The sequence below is a fragment of the Lytechinus variegatus genome, chromosome 12 (genome assembly GCF_018143015.1).
Source record: "Lytechinus variegatus isolate NC3 chromosome 12, Lvar_3.0, whole genome shotgun sequence".
Taxonomy (NCBI): Eukaryota; Metazoa; Echinodermata; class Echinoidea; order Temnopleuroida; family Toxopneustidae; genus Lytechinus; species Lytechinus variegatus.
Window position 1 is genome coordinate 31,966,271 of NC_054751.1, and position 16,809 is coordinate 31,983,079.

The 16,809-nt window shown below is 36.1% G+C and overlaps 1 protein-coding gene across 3 annotated transcripts; it reads left to right on the forward strand.

Annotated features, from left to right (window-relative positions):
* Window positions 1-737: 737 nt before the first annotated feature.
* On the forward strand, window positions 738-16,197 carry LOC121424830 (HEAT repeat-containing protein 4-like). 3 transcript variants are annotated; one of them, XM_041620628.1, is made up of 14 exons: window positions 738-821; window positions 2,318-3,345; window positions 3,772-3,915; window positions 4,542-4,768; window positions 5,401-5,509; window positions 6,568-6,744; window positions 7,178-7,362; window positions 8,431-8,445; window positions 10,420-10,719; window positions 12,074-12,257; window positions 12,702-12,887; window positions 13,387-13,576; window positions 14,265-14,466; window positions 15,007-16,197. In XM_041620628.1, exons 2-14 carry the CDS (start codon window positions 2,346-2,348, stop codon window positions 15,826-15,828), a joined length of 3,741 nt encoding a protein of 1,246 aa, XP_041476562.1. In that variant the 5' UTR covers window positions 738-821; window positions 2,318-2,345; the 3' UTR covers window positions 15,829-16,197. The 3 variants fall into 3 exon arrangements, with proteins under 3 accessions (XP_041476562.1, XP_041476564.1, XP_041476563.1); XM_041620629.1 differs by having other exon boundaries at window positions 785-821; window positions 2,321-3,345; XM_041620630.1 differs by lacking the exon at window positions 8,431-8,445.
* Window positions 16,198-16,809: the final 612 nt, after the last annotated feature.

The window sequence follows — 16,809 nt, forward strand, 5'->3', positions numbered from 1 at the left end:
TTTGAAGTTTTGCCGTATTTTTCTCAAAAAAAAGTTCTATTCACAACTCAGTGGCATACAAATGAGAGAGTGGATGATGTCCACCACTCACTATTTTTTTATTGTTTGAATTATACAATATTCCATTTTTTTTACCAATCTGACATTAAGGACCAACTTAATGAACCATAAAATAACAATGGTAATACCACATGTTAAGGGATGAAATAAAAAAAAATCATAGGAAAATGAGGTGAAAATTAGAATATTTCATATTTCATATAATAAAATACAAAAGAAATAGTGAGTGAGAGATATCATTAGTTCCCTCATTTGCATACCAACCGGGATAATAGACTTACTGTTTTGTGAAATTGAGCGAAACTTATTGGAAAATGTCATAACTTTCTTATTTTGCATCTGATTGTGATGAAATTTTCAGTGTAATGCTTGTTGGATTTTCTCGTTTTATTCAAATCAATTTTTTGTTGGGGTGGACTTGTCCTTCAACATAGGTTATTCCAGGCGGCTATAAAATGATAACCAATAAAAATTTCACACAGGTATGTTTCACAAGTTATGTAAGCCCCCCAAAATCATATGCAATTGCTCAGTGATTAATGGAACTGAATGAAAGTTATAGTATAAAATGAAAGCATGCATGTTATTCATAATGCATAATGCACTCTCCACGCACACACATAAAATTTACTTGAAATCATTTTGTCGAAATTTGTTTGATACCTCGAAGATATCGTACTATCGGTCCCAAATCACGGTATTTTCTTCCTTCTACATTCAAAATTTGTCCATGGAAACAAGACGCAAACAGACATAATTCGGTGAGTTTATTTATAAATTTATCGGTATCATATCGCTAATATCTAATCAGGATGGGAAAATAACGGTAGAGTTTGAAGTATTTTGTCGATCTATGTATCGATTAGTTTTCACATGCGTTAAAATATTGCATTTGTCTGCATCACTGTCAGCGTCCTGATTTCCGAGTCCCACACATTCAGAATTATGTTAGAAGGTGCATTGATAATTCGGTTACCCATTTTGTCAATGGCATTGATTCTTGTAAGTTACTCTGAGAGTCTGAGCTAAGTAACACTGAGTGAATTGGGTGGGACTAGCCAGGAGGCTCCTAGAGAGTAAAAATAATTTACTAACGTATGCTTACTCTCCATGGATAACCTTGTTCATTGAATGAGTGCATGGTCATGGAGCCAGGCCCAGGGATTCCGTCCCTTCATGTCCGTGTACCTCCAAAAAACCTGAAACTTTTTCCCCCGAGATTTCTACTTTCCTTCTAAAAAGATCTAAGTTAGCCCTCAATCATGTAAATGGGATACAACTTCATTTCAGACATTTCTACACTATCGATATCATTTTTAAACAAGAATTCATTAAAAAAACCAAAAAAATATTATAAAATATAAAATATTATAAAATATTATGTTTACGCCGTCATCTTGTTTCTCATTGTTCTTCACCAACTTTTCTGACGGACGCATGCGTCCGAAACAGCGAAGAATCCCATTTACATGATTTAGGGCTAGATCTTTTAGAAGAAAAGTAGAAATCTTGGGGGCGAAAGTTTCAGGTCTTTTGGCGGTACACGGACATGAAGGGATGGAATCCCTGGTTCCGTGGAGAGTTAACATACGTTAGTATGTACGTAAGTAAATTATTTTTACTCTCAAGGAGCCTCCTGGCTAGGCGGGACTGCACTGCACCGATGATTTTCTTTAAAAAAATATTAGCTAGTTATTTTAAGATTGAACAAAAAGATGGTCCCCCATGTCTGCGCACTTTTCACATGATTAGGCCTAAGAGTTTTTGAAGAGAAAAGCTGCAGTTTGAGGCCATCACATGAAATGCCTGAAATTTAATATTTCTCCACCATTTTGAGTCAGATTTTTAAATGAATATCTGTATGTATTTCAGGTGTCAAGTTTGTGGTCACTGCGCATCTTCTTTTATTAGAATCGCGCAGATACGCATGTGTGCAGTCAACTGGCACTGTGCAGACTTGGGGCACTTTAAGGTAGACCCCAGAAATGGTGACATTGTTTTTTCTTCCCTGATCTTGTCTTTTCTTTTTGTCTTTCTTTATTTATCTTTTGCTATTTTTACCCTCTTTTCTTTGAGATTTTTTTTGGTATCCTTGGTTATCCTTGTTCCCTTGAAATTCAGGTTTTCACTAAAATTGTAAGTTTTTTATGGTTTTGTTAACTCCTGCAGTAAACTAGAAAAAGGTTTGAATTGCTAGAAAGGTCAAATACTGTTTATGGTTTACTTATACTTATTGGCTTTTCTTTTCTTTATCTAGAAGTCTTAGTAAAGCGTGAGGATTGGTGATGGAGACTGACAGCCTGTCTCGCCCACTTCTCTTCCCCTGTGCCGATAGAGTAAAAGTACCACAGGTTGGGTCTGATGAATCAAAACTCAAAAGCCAATTCTCCTTCCTGTCACAAAGTTTACCTCCAACTCGTACCCAGGATGCACAGGGTAAAATCCATCATGACTATGTGAAGAAGATAAGCGCTGATCTCCTCTTCAGTGAAGCTGTAATTCGCAAACATGCAGCTCATACACTTCCATACAACAAGGTAGATCTGAAAGGAACTTTTGATTCCAAAGGAATTGTGAAGAAGAAACCACTGAAAAAGATTGGGACTGTTGGAAGGCATAACCAGCGTGGGTACGAAAAGAAACATGCTCCTTGCCACATCACTACAGTATCAGAACACAAGCTTAAGCCACTCCAGCCCAAAAAGAAAAAGATAATTCCTGATAGAGATGATGAAATTGTGTCTGAAGCTGGAACTGTTCTTAAAGGGAAAAATGCATTCCTCACTGAAACCGAGCAAGAGAATGAATTAGAAGAGGAAGTAGAGATCAACACAGATTCCCAGCATAATTCAAAGACGAGAACAAAAGAATCTGAGAATTGGGATTCTCATGTCTTGATGAACCTGAGCAAAGCAACAGCAAGATGGATTGTCAACGAGCGAACACCTCAAGGTCCACAGAAGGACAGACTTACCAAGCTACTCGTTGAGAAGTTTGGAGAGTCTTCACAGCTTGATACTCTTATCAGAGATGACACCAGCATGAGTGAGACTGGGCTAGCTGAGCCAGCAGAACAAAGGGCAGATAGCAGAACCTCAAAGAAACAGAAACCAGTGCTTTCTGGGGGTAGAAAAAGTTCTAGTGCCAAGGATAAGAAAGAAGGAGGAGAAGGTGGTGAGGATGAAAATGATGAAGAAGACATCAATACACAACCTTTAGCATCATTTTATCGTCTTCCTGGTGGAGTCAGACGGAAGCAAAGACAACTTGCCATTGATAGTCTAGGTAATCCTCTCATATTTAATTATTTTTTTTAATTGAATTTAAAAAAGCTCTTAAATCTCTTGACATTTTTATTATGTGCCTTTTGAGTAAATTAGTGTAAATCAAGATATTGTCTGTTCCTGCTTCCTGATTACTATTCACCAAACATCAGTCACAATCACATTTTCCTTGTTACATATTTTAGAATGAAACAAGAATCCTATTTTTTCATTAAAATCTTTCCAATTGTGATTAAAGAATTCAAACTTACTATCTTTTTTTTCAGTCATTGGAATTCAGACACTGTAATCTTGTTTGGATTTGATAATATTTCATAATCAAGATAACATTTATGTCATTGTCATTACAAATACAGGGCAATTGTACATTTGACTACATCGCTATATTGAATTAAAATTTGGTTAATGATGGTATGTTTTCTTGCAGGTGCCATCAACACAACTGCTCAAGACATCCAAGTATTCCGTCGTAAACCCAAGCCACCTCCTACTCTCAAGGATGTAATGAATCCAGCCATTGGTGATAAGATGCTTGATACACACAACCAGTTTGAGCAAGAATGGTTGCTTGGTAGGTACTGTTTATCAGTGTTTGAAGTCCCTGATTATCCTTTAAAACTGAAATATGTTTTGGCATGTGAGGATGAGAGTCCAACTTGATAAAAAATATTACATTTACAGTAATTCTTAATCTAATTTCTTTCATTTCTATGTTTGTGGATGAATAAAAACTCTAACCATTTGATAATTTTGGCAATGTAGGACAGTAGAAGAAAGATAGAGAAGAACATTTCATTGATTCAGTTTATGTCTGCACTGTTTGTAAGATGTGTGTAGAGGTTTAGTATTATGGTCTGACAGTCGCCTATACTTTTGACAATGTGAAGTAGAGGCTACAGAGTGATACTTGCTTGTATTTTATTTCAGAAACCTTCTTTTCATTCATCAAAGTTACTATTAAAGTTACTTGGCCAGCCAATGTTACCCTTATGATAACAATGTTCAACAGGAAATTATTATTTAGGATTCCGTAGAAGTTGCCATAGGATGGCATGAATTCATAATATATTTATAAAAGGAATCACATAACCGTGGACTATTGAAAAACATGAATGATTTTATCCTGTCTAAATATATTCACTTTGAAACATAACATGCTCTCCATTCTATTCCCTTTATTACATCACCAAACCACAGGTGCACAGTTGATTCATCAGCCCGGTGATTCAAATCTCTACCTGGATTCTGGCAACGTGTATCAGGTCTCAACAAGGAAGAGTTTCCCTCAAGATCCTTTATCTTGGCACACTGAGAGCAAGAAGAAAACTAAAGATCAAAAGAGCAAGAAAGAACGAGGGAAGAAGAAGATAGACATGCCTCAGCATGGCTACAAAAAGTGGAATAAACTTCCACAGCCCCTGCAGGTAAATGTACAGAGGGACTTATTCCCTTATCCTTTTTTTTTTTAACCTTAAAATCTACAGTAAGAATGATTGTTTGTAAAGCACGATTATTATGTTGTTAAACTGTAATTAAATGTATTTTATGTGCTTTGTACAAAAATTATATTAACTGAACGTATTGAGTAAACTGAATGTCTTATATAGCGTCAAACATCACCTGAGTAATTACTGTTTTGCATAACATATATTTGTACACTGAGACACATACAAATCAATAATAGAACTTTAGAAAAAGAAAAAAATTGTATACCTCTTTAAAAATCAAGATTTTTGCTCTTGTGCTTCACGTACACTTTTTGGTGGGTAGCAATTACTTATAAATCTAACATAATTACAGGGATGTCAGAAAATATTTCTTAGATCTGCATGACATATGGCTTGGTTAAACTGACATTTTTAAAGAGCCAAATGTAAAATGATAACTGTCACTATTATCTTTTTTTTAATTGAAATGTAAGAATATATATAAAATATATATGATTGGAGTGTTCAATGTGATATTTGCATTACTGAATATCTCCTGTAGATTGGATTTTCTTTCACATATATTTGTTACCTGTATCACATATGAATATTCATCCCACTTGTTTCAGGAGGAACAGATGGATATTCATGAAGCAGGCTACGATGCTGAAGCCCACAGGGAACCAGACCCAACAACTCTCAAGAGACATAAAGAGAATCCATCGCTAGTTCAGCTCGGTTAGTCTCACTTCACCCATATTACCAGTGCTCTCCATTATAGAACAATTACACAAACTGATAATTTCATTTATGAATCATTTTAAGATAAAAAAAAAAACCTGGGAAGTGAAAATTTGTTGTATGAGTCCCTGGTAACTACAGCATGTACCAAGGATGTTAGAAAGGAGGAAGATGTATCAACACAGAAACCTTTTGCAAAAAAAAACAATGTTTCAGAAACTTGATTTACACCCAATCATATATGCCTACCGGTTATCAGTGATATAGCTCCAGTAGTAAACCCAACCGGCACAGATTTCTGACCACCACTCATCATGAAAAATACTATTTCTGTCCACCACTAATTTCAAATGGAAAGTGTTTCGAACATAACTCCTTGCAAAGAAGAATTGCACTCAAGTTAATTTCCTTCTCCAATCTTTTTTTTTTGTGCAAAATTTACAATCAATATTTGATAAATATTGGTCGTCATGTCGTCACTACATGATGTTCATTCGCTTTTGGCTTTTAGACCAATAAATTGGCCAAAAAAAAACTTGTTTTGCCGTGAAATTGAGACCACCACTAAAAAGACTCAAGCTAGAACACTGCAGTAATTGGGACTGAGGCTTTATATTTTGAATTGAGTCGAAATGCAACCCTATCTGCTCCATGCCTCTGATGAAATGGAGAGACCAAGTATCATGGAAAACCACTTTAAGAAGGGAAAGAAATGACAGATCCAGATAGGGGCTCATCTAGCCCATACCCAACCCCCCAATCCCTTTAAGGGGCACAAAAAATAATTTTGAGGGGAATATGTCATGCATGCGCAAGTTTTCTTGGAACAAATTGACCTCGATTTTGTAGTGAAGACCTTTTTTTTTTGCTTTTTCAAAATTTTCCTGTACAAAATGCCCCCTATGGAAAATCCTTGATTGGCCCCTGGGGGGAAAGTGCTTGTGCAGATAAATGGTAATGATAGATCAATATTTCTGTATTTGAGAATTCTAGCTATAATGAAATCAGTGAGCAAGGCATCATAACACTCCTCAATTCTCTCTATATGCATTTAGTTGATGAATGGAGGAATAAATGGCACCTCGGTAGCAAGTGGTACGACAGCTCCATCAATGACCTTGAGAAAGACATGAATGACATCAATGAGCATGTAAGATTACAGGCCATAGCAACCATCGCTAAAGCAGCTACATTCAGACCACCTGATGAACCAGGAAGTGTTTCTCTTTCAAGTGAGTGTCATCAGCTTAAAAAATTAATCTCATAAAATATGTGGACTTTTATAATCCAATTATAAACAGTGCCTAGACATTTTGAAGGATTTCGCTATTAGAGGGATAGGGATTTAAAATCATTTTAAGATATACATGCACGTATGTAATACAAAATCATAATAATAAGTAGTTGTGGTTGACAAATTAGAGATCGATCTGAGCCCAAGAGAAAACTACCTTTATCTTATTATTTTTCATACTGATGTAACACAATTGTTGCGATATATGTAGCAATTTATTTTCGATGCTTCCAATGATTTCCTTATAATGAGCTCCTGCTTTTGGATAGAAATCTTTAATTCATATTGTATGATGAATTAGGATTTGGGATCCTTAAGACAGAAGTAAACCTTAATTTCTTTGATGGTTATTTGAAATTTTATTACTATAGAGCCGTCAAAGGTCAAAAGTCGGCTTACCGGAATCTTCAATAAAATTGGAAAGGATGCTACATCTCACGGTGTCCTCCCAGCAAAGCTTCTAAAATGCGTTGAGAAATCCTTGTTTGATCCCAGTCCGAGAGTTTGCGTGACTGCTGCCATCGCTCTGTATACACTAAACAGACCAAATGAAGAGGTAGGAGTGTGCAGTGTTTCTTGCTCTCATTAAGAAATGCACTATATCATGCGCTTTTGTAGGAACTAGGAAGTGAGGAAGGGGATCTAGTATTAGGGATTAGTTGGTGAGCAGGCATTAATCTGTAGATGTAGGTATATATTTGTTTGCTATAAGCTTGCTTCTATTCAGATACAAGCTAGAAATTCTGCACTTTAAATAGATTCATGCTGTCTTATAAATTGGGTTTTGGTAGACGCTTCTGGTTTTTATGCATTTTTCTGTGTGATTTTGGTTAGAGGGTTCAATTTAACATTTCAGTATTTAATTCAAATGATTTACTGAGATAATTAAGGTACCGGTAATAGCAAGTCCTAATATGATCAAATGAAAATGATGGGATAACAAATCTTGAATTCAATACATTCAAAATTACTGAGATGAGATATGATGAATAGATACCACCAAATTAATGAGAGAAATTTTAAACTTGCCCTAGCAAACTAGAAACAGCAAGAGCAACAGAACTAATGTTCCCTTCATTGTCACTCCTCTCTTCTGAAAGTTATTGTTGCATTCTTCATTTAAATATCAATGTTTGTCTGACATTTTATGTAGTAATTCAATATTGTTGTCATTTAGATCAGTTTTTTTTCTATTTTCTATTCTGAACTTGATTAGATTAGCTATTCACTTCATTGTTTTCATCACTATTTGTCGTAGAAAACATTGTCTTTTTGTTCTGCTTATTGCATGTCAAACATGTTTCTTTGAGAAGATGGTGACATTGATTTGCTACAGTGCATGTACATTTTGGATAAGTGTACATAATTTCCTAAAAAATAAATACTTTTTGCAAGATACCATCATATAATTAAAGTATGTTTGATACTTTTTATTTATTTGTATTAAATTATTTTGTATCAATGACATTATCTCCAACTATTCCTTTTAATGTTTGTTAATTTTTTTTTTCAATTGTCTGATTAGTTTATAATTTAGAAGTTTCTTATCTCATCCTGCATGTTTTGTTTTATTTTACCATCTCATTTATATTCCTATGCTCTCATTATAATACTGGATGTTTAGCCACCTTATGAACAGGTAAGATGGAGATAATATAGTATGAATGTGACACTAACTGTGAGCTAACCTATATATTGAATTTGTATTGTGTGTGCAGCTGTTTAAAATCAAAATGAAATATGAATCGAGCCATTTATCATTTCAAAGAAACAATATAATACCCCTGCTGTATTACGTATCATTAGTGCATGTGTTGGCATTGATAAAAGATGTATTGTGCATTTTGTTACCATTTGAAATTTTCGGATAAATGCACAAAATGCAAATTTGCTATTTCCTTTTTTGATGCAATCACCATGCATTGTATGTGCAAGAATAAGAATAAACATAGTAGCCATGATCGACAGTAACATTGAAATTCTTTTCAAAATTTGACCAAAAGGGGTTTGGAATTGAGAATATCCCTTTGGTACCCAATACTATACACAATGTGATACAGTGTGCATATGTATTTGATTTGTGTTTTATATTGGTTTTCTAATGATGTACATAAATACTGTAAATATATCTCTTGTGGAATAGGAGGTTACAAAGAAAATTTAGTTTGGATTCCTGCAAACATTTATTTACTTACTTTTCTTGCTTTCCCTGCCTATAGAAAAAAACTCAAATGCTTGTATGAATAGCCCATGTTTTGTCCAAAGTGCTCTTTTTAGTAACTTTTTAAATTTAAAGAAAAATTGCATGAGGCCAGTAATGCTAAAGTTGAGCAAATAAGATATGTCCTGAGTAACTTTCTATTTTTTTTAAATGCATGTTTTATTTACTTTTGTTTAAAAAGATATCAAAATGACTTTAAAGTGATTTGGTAACTCTGAAATATGAGCTGTCATGTCATATATATTAAGTACATGAAAGGAAAAGCCTTGAACATTCATTTCAAAAGAATCATCATAATGCTTCAAATGAAGTATACATATGACCAGAAACTAGATGATTTTTATCATTTATTTTGAAAATCTCATCAATATTTCTTTGTTTTTATTGTCTATCCGAATATAATTTCGTTCCACAAAAATGAAAATCAACAAATTATTTATCCAAGCTTTCACAAATCTAATCTTCCCCTTTAACTTCTTGTTTAGGTCAGTGTCTTTTTATTTTGTGTTTTGTGAAATGTTTACGGATTATCAGAAAATTCAGTGATTTGTTCAGATGATACTAATCAGAATCTTTGATGCGAGCCATGTAAACAAATATTGATACGGAAAGTGTGATTCATTTACCTATTACCACCAATGTAGTGATATTTATCAAGTATGATGGTTGACTGGTCTGTTATCCCTTATCAGTATAAATTGTGTGATGTATACTCATTATTACATATAAAATTGCAAGGCTGAATGGTAATTCAAGAAATAAAATTTTCACAAGCACATGACATATAATCATTCTTTAATACTCAATTATTTATTATTTGGTGTAGAGGTATATCCCATCTTACATTTAAACATGAAAAACTATCACAATTGTATGCATCAAGCATTAGCAATATGCTTCAGATTTTTGTGGGATCATATGATTCAGTTAGACTAAACATGACTCAAGTAACAGTTATCAGGCAAGATTAATATTTTTCTATTGCAGCTTAACATTTTCATTGGATCTTCAGAGACCTTTGATATTCCTTCTGCAATTGCGTTGTCATAGTAAATTACATTTCCTACTTAGTGTCATATTATACAAAATATGAAATATAGATACATGTAATTAGAAATGTTCTGGTTATTATTTTCTGACATATTCACTGGTATATGGATAATTAAAGAAGAAAGGGATGTGTGACTCAGTCCAGTCTATGAAATTACAAAATGTTTATTGAGATAAATTATGGGTTCAAGAATTTCCTGTGTTTGCTACTTTGCTTTATGAATTGTGAGAATTGGAAATAGAGGTTATACCATATAAGACCTAAAAGAAAAACAGAACTATGAATGCATTACTCACTTTTCTATTAAGTTTTAATGAGCTTAAATATTTTCTTCTCTTTAGGCAAGAAAGATCTTAAAGGATGTGATAAAGTCTGGAAGCGGGCCTGAACGTTGGGCAGCAGCTCAGTGTCTAGCACATGCTGGCGTCTGTGACTCCTTCGTGGTCGGTGAGCTAGTCAAGCAGCTCTTTGACTCTGAGAACATGGTCAAGCATGAGCAGTGTATTCGACTGCTCACAAACCTCAGTAGAGGGTCGTCCATCGTGCATTCCATGGTTGCTGAACAGCTAAACAGTACCAGTTGGAGACATCGTATCGTGGCTTGCCGAACCTTTCCTCGCCTCTATGGCACTATCAATAAGGTATGGGTGAACTTTGACCTGAGTTCATGCTGTGCAGTAAAAGCTCTTACAGACGTTGTTCCCAAGCATTTAAAGCCCAACGGACATTATTCAATGTGATTGCACTATGATCCATATACATCAAAGTTGCCAATCACATATCAGTGCACATTACGTCAAACTTCCCTTTGAAACAATACCGCAGTTCGGATTGTGAACTGCGGTGTTGTACCCCATTTTCCATTTGGATCTCCTAAAACTCATTTCCAAGCCCTTATCAACCGCGCTTGGCCAAGTAATCCAGGGGTAATCCCCGCTGTCTCAATTTCACCCCCACAGGCCAGTATATGAGCGTTGAGCAAAGGACGAAAAGATAAACAACAGCTGCGCTATTACGTAAGAATTCTCTGCCTGTAATAGGACCTTCGGAATGAAATTATTGTATTCCATATTTAATCACATTTTCAAAGGCATATTGTATTCAGTAACCCAATGTTAGTCCATTTTCAATTTCGAACGAAGAAAATCTTCCTCGGAATAAGGAAAGTAAGCGAATAAAAATGACAGCATGCTTACAGAGACCGCACTCAGCGCTGCGCATGCATCCCATCGTGTGTTGCCCCCTGCTGTGACTGTATATGCTGGGCTGTTGTTTTATCTTCGGACCAACGTCAAGAAACAGGTGTTTTGATACTTAAATTGCTTTCTTGAGGCAGTTACGGCTGGAGAAGAGAATTGATGAGAAGGGGAACTGGGGTATAGTGTTCTCAAATGGAAGTTTTTCGTCATGAATCGCATTACAGGTCAGCGCACACTCTGTGTATTGTTGCAGTCGGATGTTGGTTCAATCACGTTGCATAGTGTGTGCTGGGCTTAATTGTCTTATTATTATTTGTTTGGCTTCACCTATACCTGGGAGGCAAAAAGCGAACTGAATCACTATGACCCGCAGGTCTCTCCCGATGTAACTGATTGGTGGAGTGTAGGTGGACCACTACACCAGGGTTTCCCCCTACTCTTATACGAATAGTGCAGTGGGTTCTTAATGTGCAAAGGTGTTGACTCTTCTCTTTACTGAGCCTCCATTTAACATCCTATCCGAGAGATGGAGTGTTTTCCATTGTAACATAGCCTGCTTCTATGAAACATGGAAGAGACATTTACACACAATGCATTGGCTTCAGTCATCTGCCTGGGGGACTCGAACCGACGATCTTTGGTTTGATGGGCAGACGCGTTACCAACTGAGCCAACACCGCTCTCTTCGATGTAATATATGATGTATAGAACATTCATGACCTTTTGGAATGCTCCCCCAGAATTCATTATCAAGACTGATAATGCAATTATATTTCATTTCTTTGGAATATATCAGGATATCACCCACAAGCTTAGTAATCTGATGTGGAATGACTGGCATCGGGAGGTCCGAACCACCGCTGCTCAGACTCTAGGCCGTACAGGACACGGGAAGGATGTCCATGATGATCTGAGAGATAGATTACTCAACGGCAGTGAGAGGGATAGGATTGATGCGCTGCAGAAGATTGGACATCTAGGTGAGTCTTAGATGAGGGTCACTAAATCTATCAGGGCTCCATCTTACAAAGAGTTACAATTGATCCAATCAATTATAACTATGTTAATTCATCAGTGTCATAATTTTTCTACAGGAAATGTGAACAATTTCCTTTATAAACAAAGTGAAGCATAGTGAATTACAAGAAAACAATGAATGCATGAACATACATCATACTTAGAAAATATTTTGAACCAACATGTATTAAAGACGGTGACGTTGCTGGACGTCCATAGTTGTGATTGATCGGATCAATCGTGTAACTCTTTGTATGACGTGGCCCTGGTGGGTGTCTCACAAATATTCAAGTATGACTTTTTAGTTTAATCCCTATTAATGATTAGATAAGAGAGAGAGAGAGAGAGAAATGAATTTTGTAAGAAATTCAGTATACAAAATCCAATATGACACATTTTCTTACCAGGTATTATGACAGCCCGCCTCCTGCCATCATATCTGAAATGCTTTGATGATCCCTACATCGCTGTGAGGATTGCTACCACTGAGACGGCTAGTAAGCTAGAACTCAAGGATTCAGATGTTCTCATGAAGCTGCTTTTCTTGACAGAGTTTGACAGCAACTGGAAGGTCAAGGCACATGCTCTCAAAGGTATGATTAATATTTTCTATGACATGATTTGAATATGTGTACCTGAGACATCACCCTGTGGTAGACAGGGTGATGTAAGACAGCATCATATGGGAGCGGGTTTATGAGCCCCTGATGATTATCCCTTCATTAAAGGATTTTAAAAAAAATCTTGATTGATAATTTATTTCATTCAAATAATGATATTTCGAAAGATTAAAACACAGCAAACAAGAGTGAAAAATGTAGAGGAAGCCATAGTTTCATCATGTAATCAGTCCTGCAAAGGACTGTTTTAATGATGGAATGAAGAAAAGTTGATGAAATATGAAAGTGGAAAAGATTGAGTTGGAATCGAAGCACAAGTATGTGGTAGATGAGAGAGGAGACTATCTATTGTTAGGTGAGGTGAATAGAGCTAAAGTTTGATTGATGAAATTTTTTTTTATTTATTCTTTGAAAAAGTGTTACAATAGAACAACAACTTGTTAATCTTTTAACTTTTGCTTGTTTGTAATAGCTCTTGGAGACATAGGTGAATCTAACAAACACATAGAGAGTGCTGTGCTGTGGGCTCTTAGGTTTGAATCTCAGGCTGGTGTGAGAGCGGAAGCTTGTCAGACGATGATTAAACTAGGCATCAAGGATCCAGAGATACCTGCCATGCTTCAAGAAAAACTACTGGTAGAGCCCGATGAAGTTGTCAGAGAGTAAGTACTTGATGAGATTTTGATTTGGTGAGGTGACTATTGACTAGATATGCATGGAATGCATTATAGTCAAAGTAGTTCCTATTGTGTTCTGTGTAAACATATGACAGTTTGTCATTATCATCATCAGCAGGAACAGTAGCATCAGCATCACTATCATCTCCATAAACCTCAACATGATCATCAATATCACCATAATTATCAGTACAATCACTGGCTTCACCATCTCCATCATTTGTCATTATCACTTTAATATTCATAATATCATCATCATATTCATCATTATTAGTGTTGTAATACCATCAACATCGCTATCACCTTCGTCGTAACCACATTTATCATCGCCATATCCATATAACTCTTACCCTGTTGTCATAATGAGTTTTTCTAGTTTTTACATTGTACCAACAATCAATGGAGGCAGGAATGTCTTGACATCATACATGTAGCCTATTTATTTTTGGTTTGGCCCTCCTTGACTCTGCCTGACCAGAAGGTTTGGTGATTTGAGCGACAATACATTCCCAAGGAAGTTTATGTCTTAAATAAATGATTGAAATTGAGCCATGAAAGTATATAAATTACTGATTCCTATTGTGACCATGTATGTTTAAATTTCTGAAATATAATCTGTTCTAAAAGTTTATCGTAAGTCACTTATGTAGTAATCACCTACCTACATTGACAGGCAACTTGCAATAGCTTTGGAATCGTTTGGTGTGAGTGCTACCGGTGACATGGAGATGGTCCAGCAGATTAAGGATGAAGTACGACGTCTATGCACCCGGTATAACATCGCTGCTAAGATCACGCTCAATGAGGAGAGGGAGGAGCTAGCACACCAGCATAAACGCTTCTTTGATTCTTCTCCTGCTCCAAGTGAACTTGTGGTGAGTTTTCAAGAAATCGGTCATTTTTTTTTAAGTTTTAAGATTGAATTGAACCAGTTTATATCTTGGTGGTGTTGCATTAAACTGTTTGTAGGTATCGCTCACCTTTATGCACAACTATAGTGACCTGCTCTTAGATGCCTTCAACATCAGATTCTTAATATTTTTTATTCCCATTTGCTAAATTTCTAATCCAATATTTGTAGATTGAAATTCTTATTGTTACAAGCATTTGTGTGCAATGTTCTTTTCTATTTGTCAAAGTTTAAAATTTTAGGGTCTTTGGAAATTCACTCCCACTGTGTTAACACAGGCAAAAAAACATTGGACTCACCTGGATCACAAGTTGTGTGTAAAATAAGACGTAAAAACTTCATGACAAAACTGTCTATTTTTCATTGCTAGTCTAACTTCTCAGAAATTTGTGAAATAAATTTCTAATTCTGATATTACAATGATTTGTTGGTGTGAAGGGAGGAGGTCCTTATGTTAGGCTGTAGTGTATTCATGCAATGTGAAAAATCTGATCATCCTCCACAGAAATCTGATGTGTATATGCGCAGCCCAACTACAACACGCCCTTCAACCAAGCACAGTATGAGAACCGTGACCCCATCAATCCACATCAGCGTGGATGATGACTATCGTCCTGGAACTGAGACACCCGAGGTTGACTTACCTAAGACACCCGGAAGCATCGTTCCCACTGATCTCATGGGTAACCGACTCAGTCCTGCACAGCAGGGCAGCCGCCCTAACACCGGCAACACCCTGGGCAGGACAACACCTGCAGGGACTCCATCGGGCTTGGTGAGGACCACGTCCGCTGGGAGACGAACCCCTGAGGAGAAACTGAATAAGCTGATCGAGGTCTATGAAGGAACAGCATCTCTTGCTCAGTACCAGGAGTTCAAGCAAGGAGACCTTGATGCCAAAGATGATGGGAACGTGCGGAAACTGTCTCAGATACCGGAAGCACCAACGGAAGAGGTTTCTGGTGAAATCACAGGTCAGAGCAAAGTCCTGGAGGATGATGAAGGCAGCAGTGATGTCTTCACCTCGGATGTTGCAGAATCACGCCTTGATCAGACAGTGATGGATAATGTCGACGTGCCTCTGATGGGTGGTGATGTCATGATACCATTCCCTCGGAAGGACCGCAGGAAGAAGAGCGCGAATGAGGAGCAAGTGAATAAGGACGATGCTGAGGATAGTGATGAATATGAGATGGATGATGACTTGGGAGACGATGAGGAAGATGAGTTGAAGAAGTCAATCCTTCGTCCAACACCTGAACCTGGATCAGTGAGTCGAATGACATCGGCGACTCATAAAGATGACTCAAGACCACCATCTAATTGAAATCGAGTTGCAAAACTATATGGATTATTAGTAAACTGCCAGAATACTGTATACCCTTTTATTATAATGTATGCAAGTCAGTATGAATGTAAAATTAATTTTGAGGTTAAGACCACTTCATCTTTCAAAGAAGTTGGGGTTGTGAATATTTCTAACCCACATAAGAGCCAATAGTTTGTTTGATGTTAAGAAAGAAAGTAAATCTTCTTTGAATAGCTGTCGAGATGTTTTTTTTTTTAATATCTTATATCATAATATATGACAGATTCTGTAAAAGCTTGGGGTTAATATTTAACAGCTGTCAATAACAGGAGGATAACGTAGGAGGCAGTTTCTATTGTGCTTATAATACTAATAATAATATACTTAGTTTGAGCAAAAATCTTAAGTTTGCTGTTAAATCCTGATGTCCTTTGAATCAACAATGGCTTTATTTTATCAGTATTACTTCCGTCCAGATTTGTTAACTGATCAAAATCTCACCTTGAATATGGTACTCATGAAATCATTATGCAAAGTCTTGATTATGCAATATATTTTAATTCTGTCAACCAATTATTCCAAGTCGTCTTCCTGTGCATGTGTTGATATCATAGTATTTGACATGTAAAAGTCGGCCACTGCTTGTCTGAATTTTAAGTTGGTTTGGAGCATTAGATGATTTTATTGCTGTTTGTGAACAAAAGAATATTAAATATTCTATTATGTATTCTAATCATGTACATGAATGCTGAAAGTTAGTGGATTCAACAAGCAAATCCTAATTATTGGACATAATGAAATTGATATGTAGGAAATATGATTTTGACAGAAAGTGCATTATATTGTTGGCTTTATCTTGAAAAGCTCAAGTATCAAATGAAACTGTACAAATGCCATCTTTAATTGATTCTTCAACCTCATCCTTGTCATATTATTAGTAGCTAAATTAGGAGCTAATTGCCTTTTTGATTGCAATTAAATTGGTACTTGTATTTGGTA

Bases quoted from the DNA above. Each gene is read 5' to 3' on its own strand.
- LOC121424830 (XM_041620628.1), top strand. From the start codon at position 2,346: ATGGAGACTGACAGCCTGTCTCGCCCACTTCTCTTCCCCTGTGCCGAT. The intron at 3,916-4,541 runs GTAGGTACTGTT...ACCAAACCACAG, and splicing joins TGAGCAAGAATGGTTGCTTG to GTGCACAGTTGATTCATCAG. The intron at 14,467-15,006 runs GTGAGTTTTCAA...CATCCTCCACAG, and splicing joins CTGCTCCAAGTGAACTTGTG to AAATCTGATGTGTATATGCG.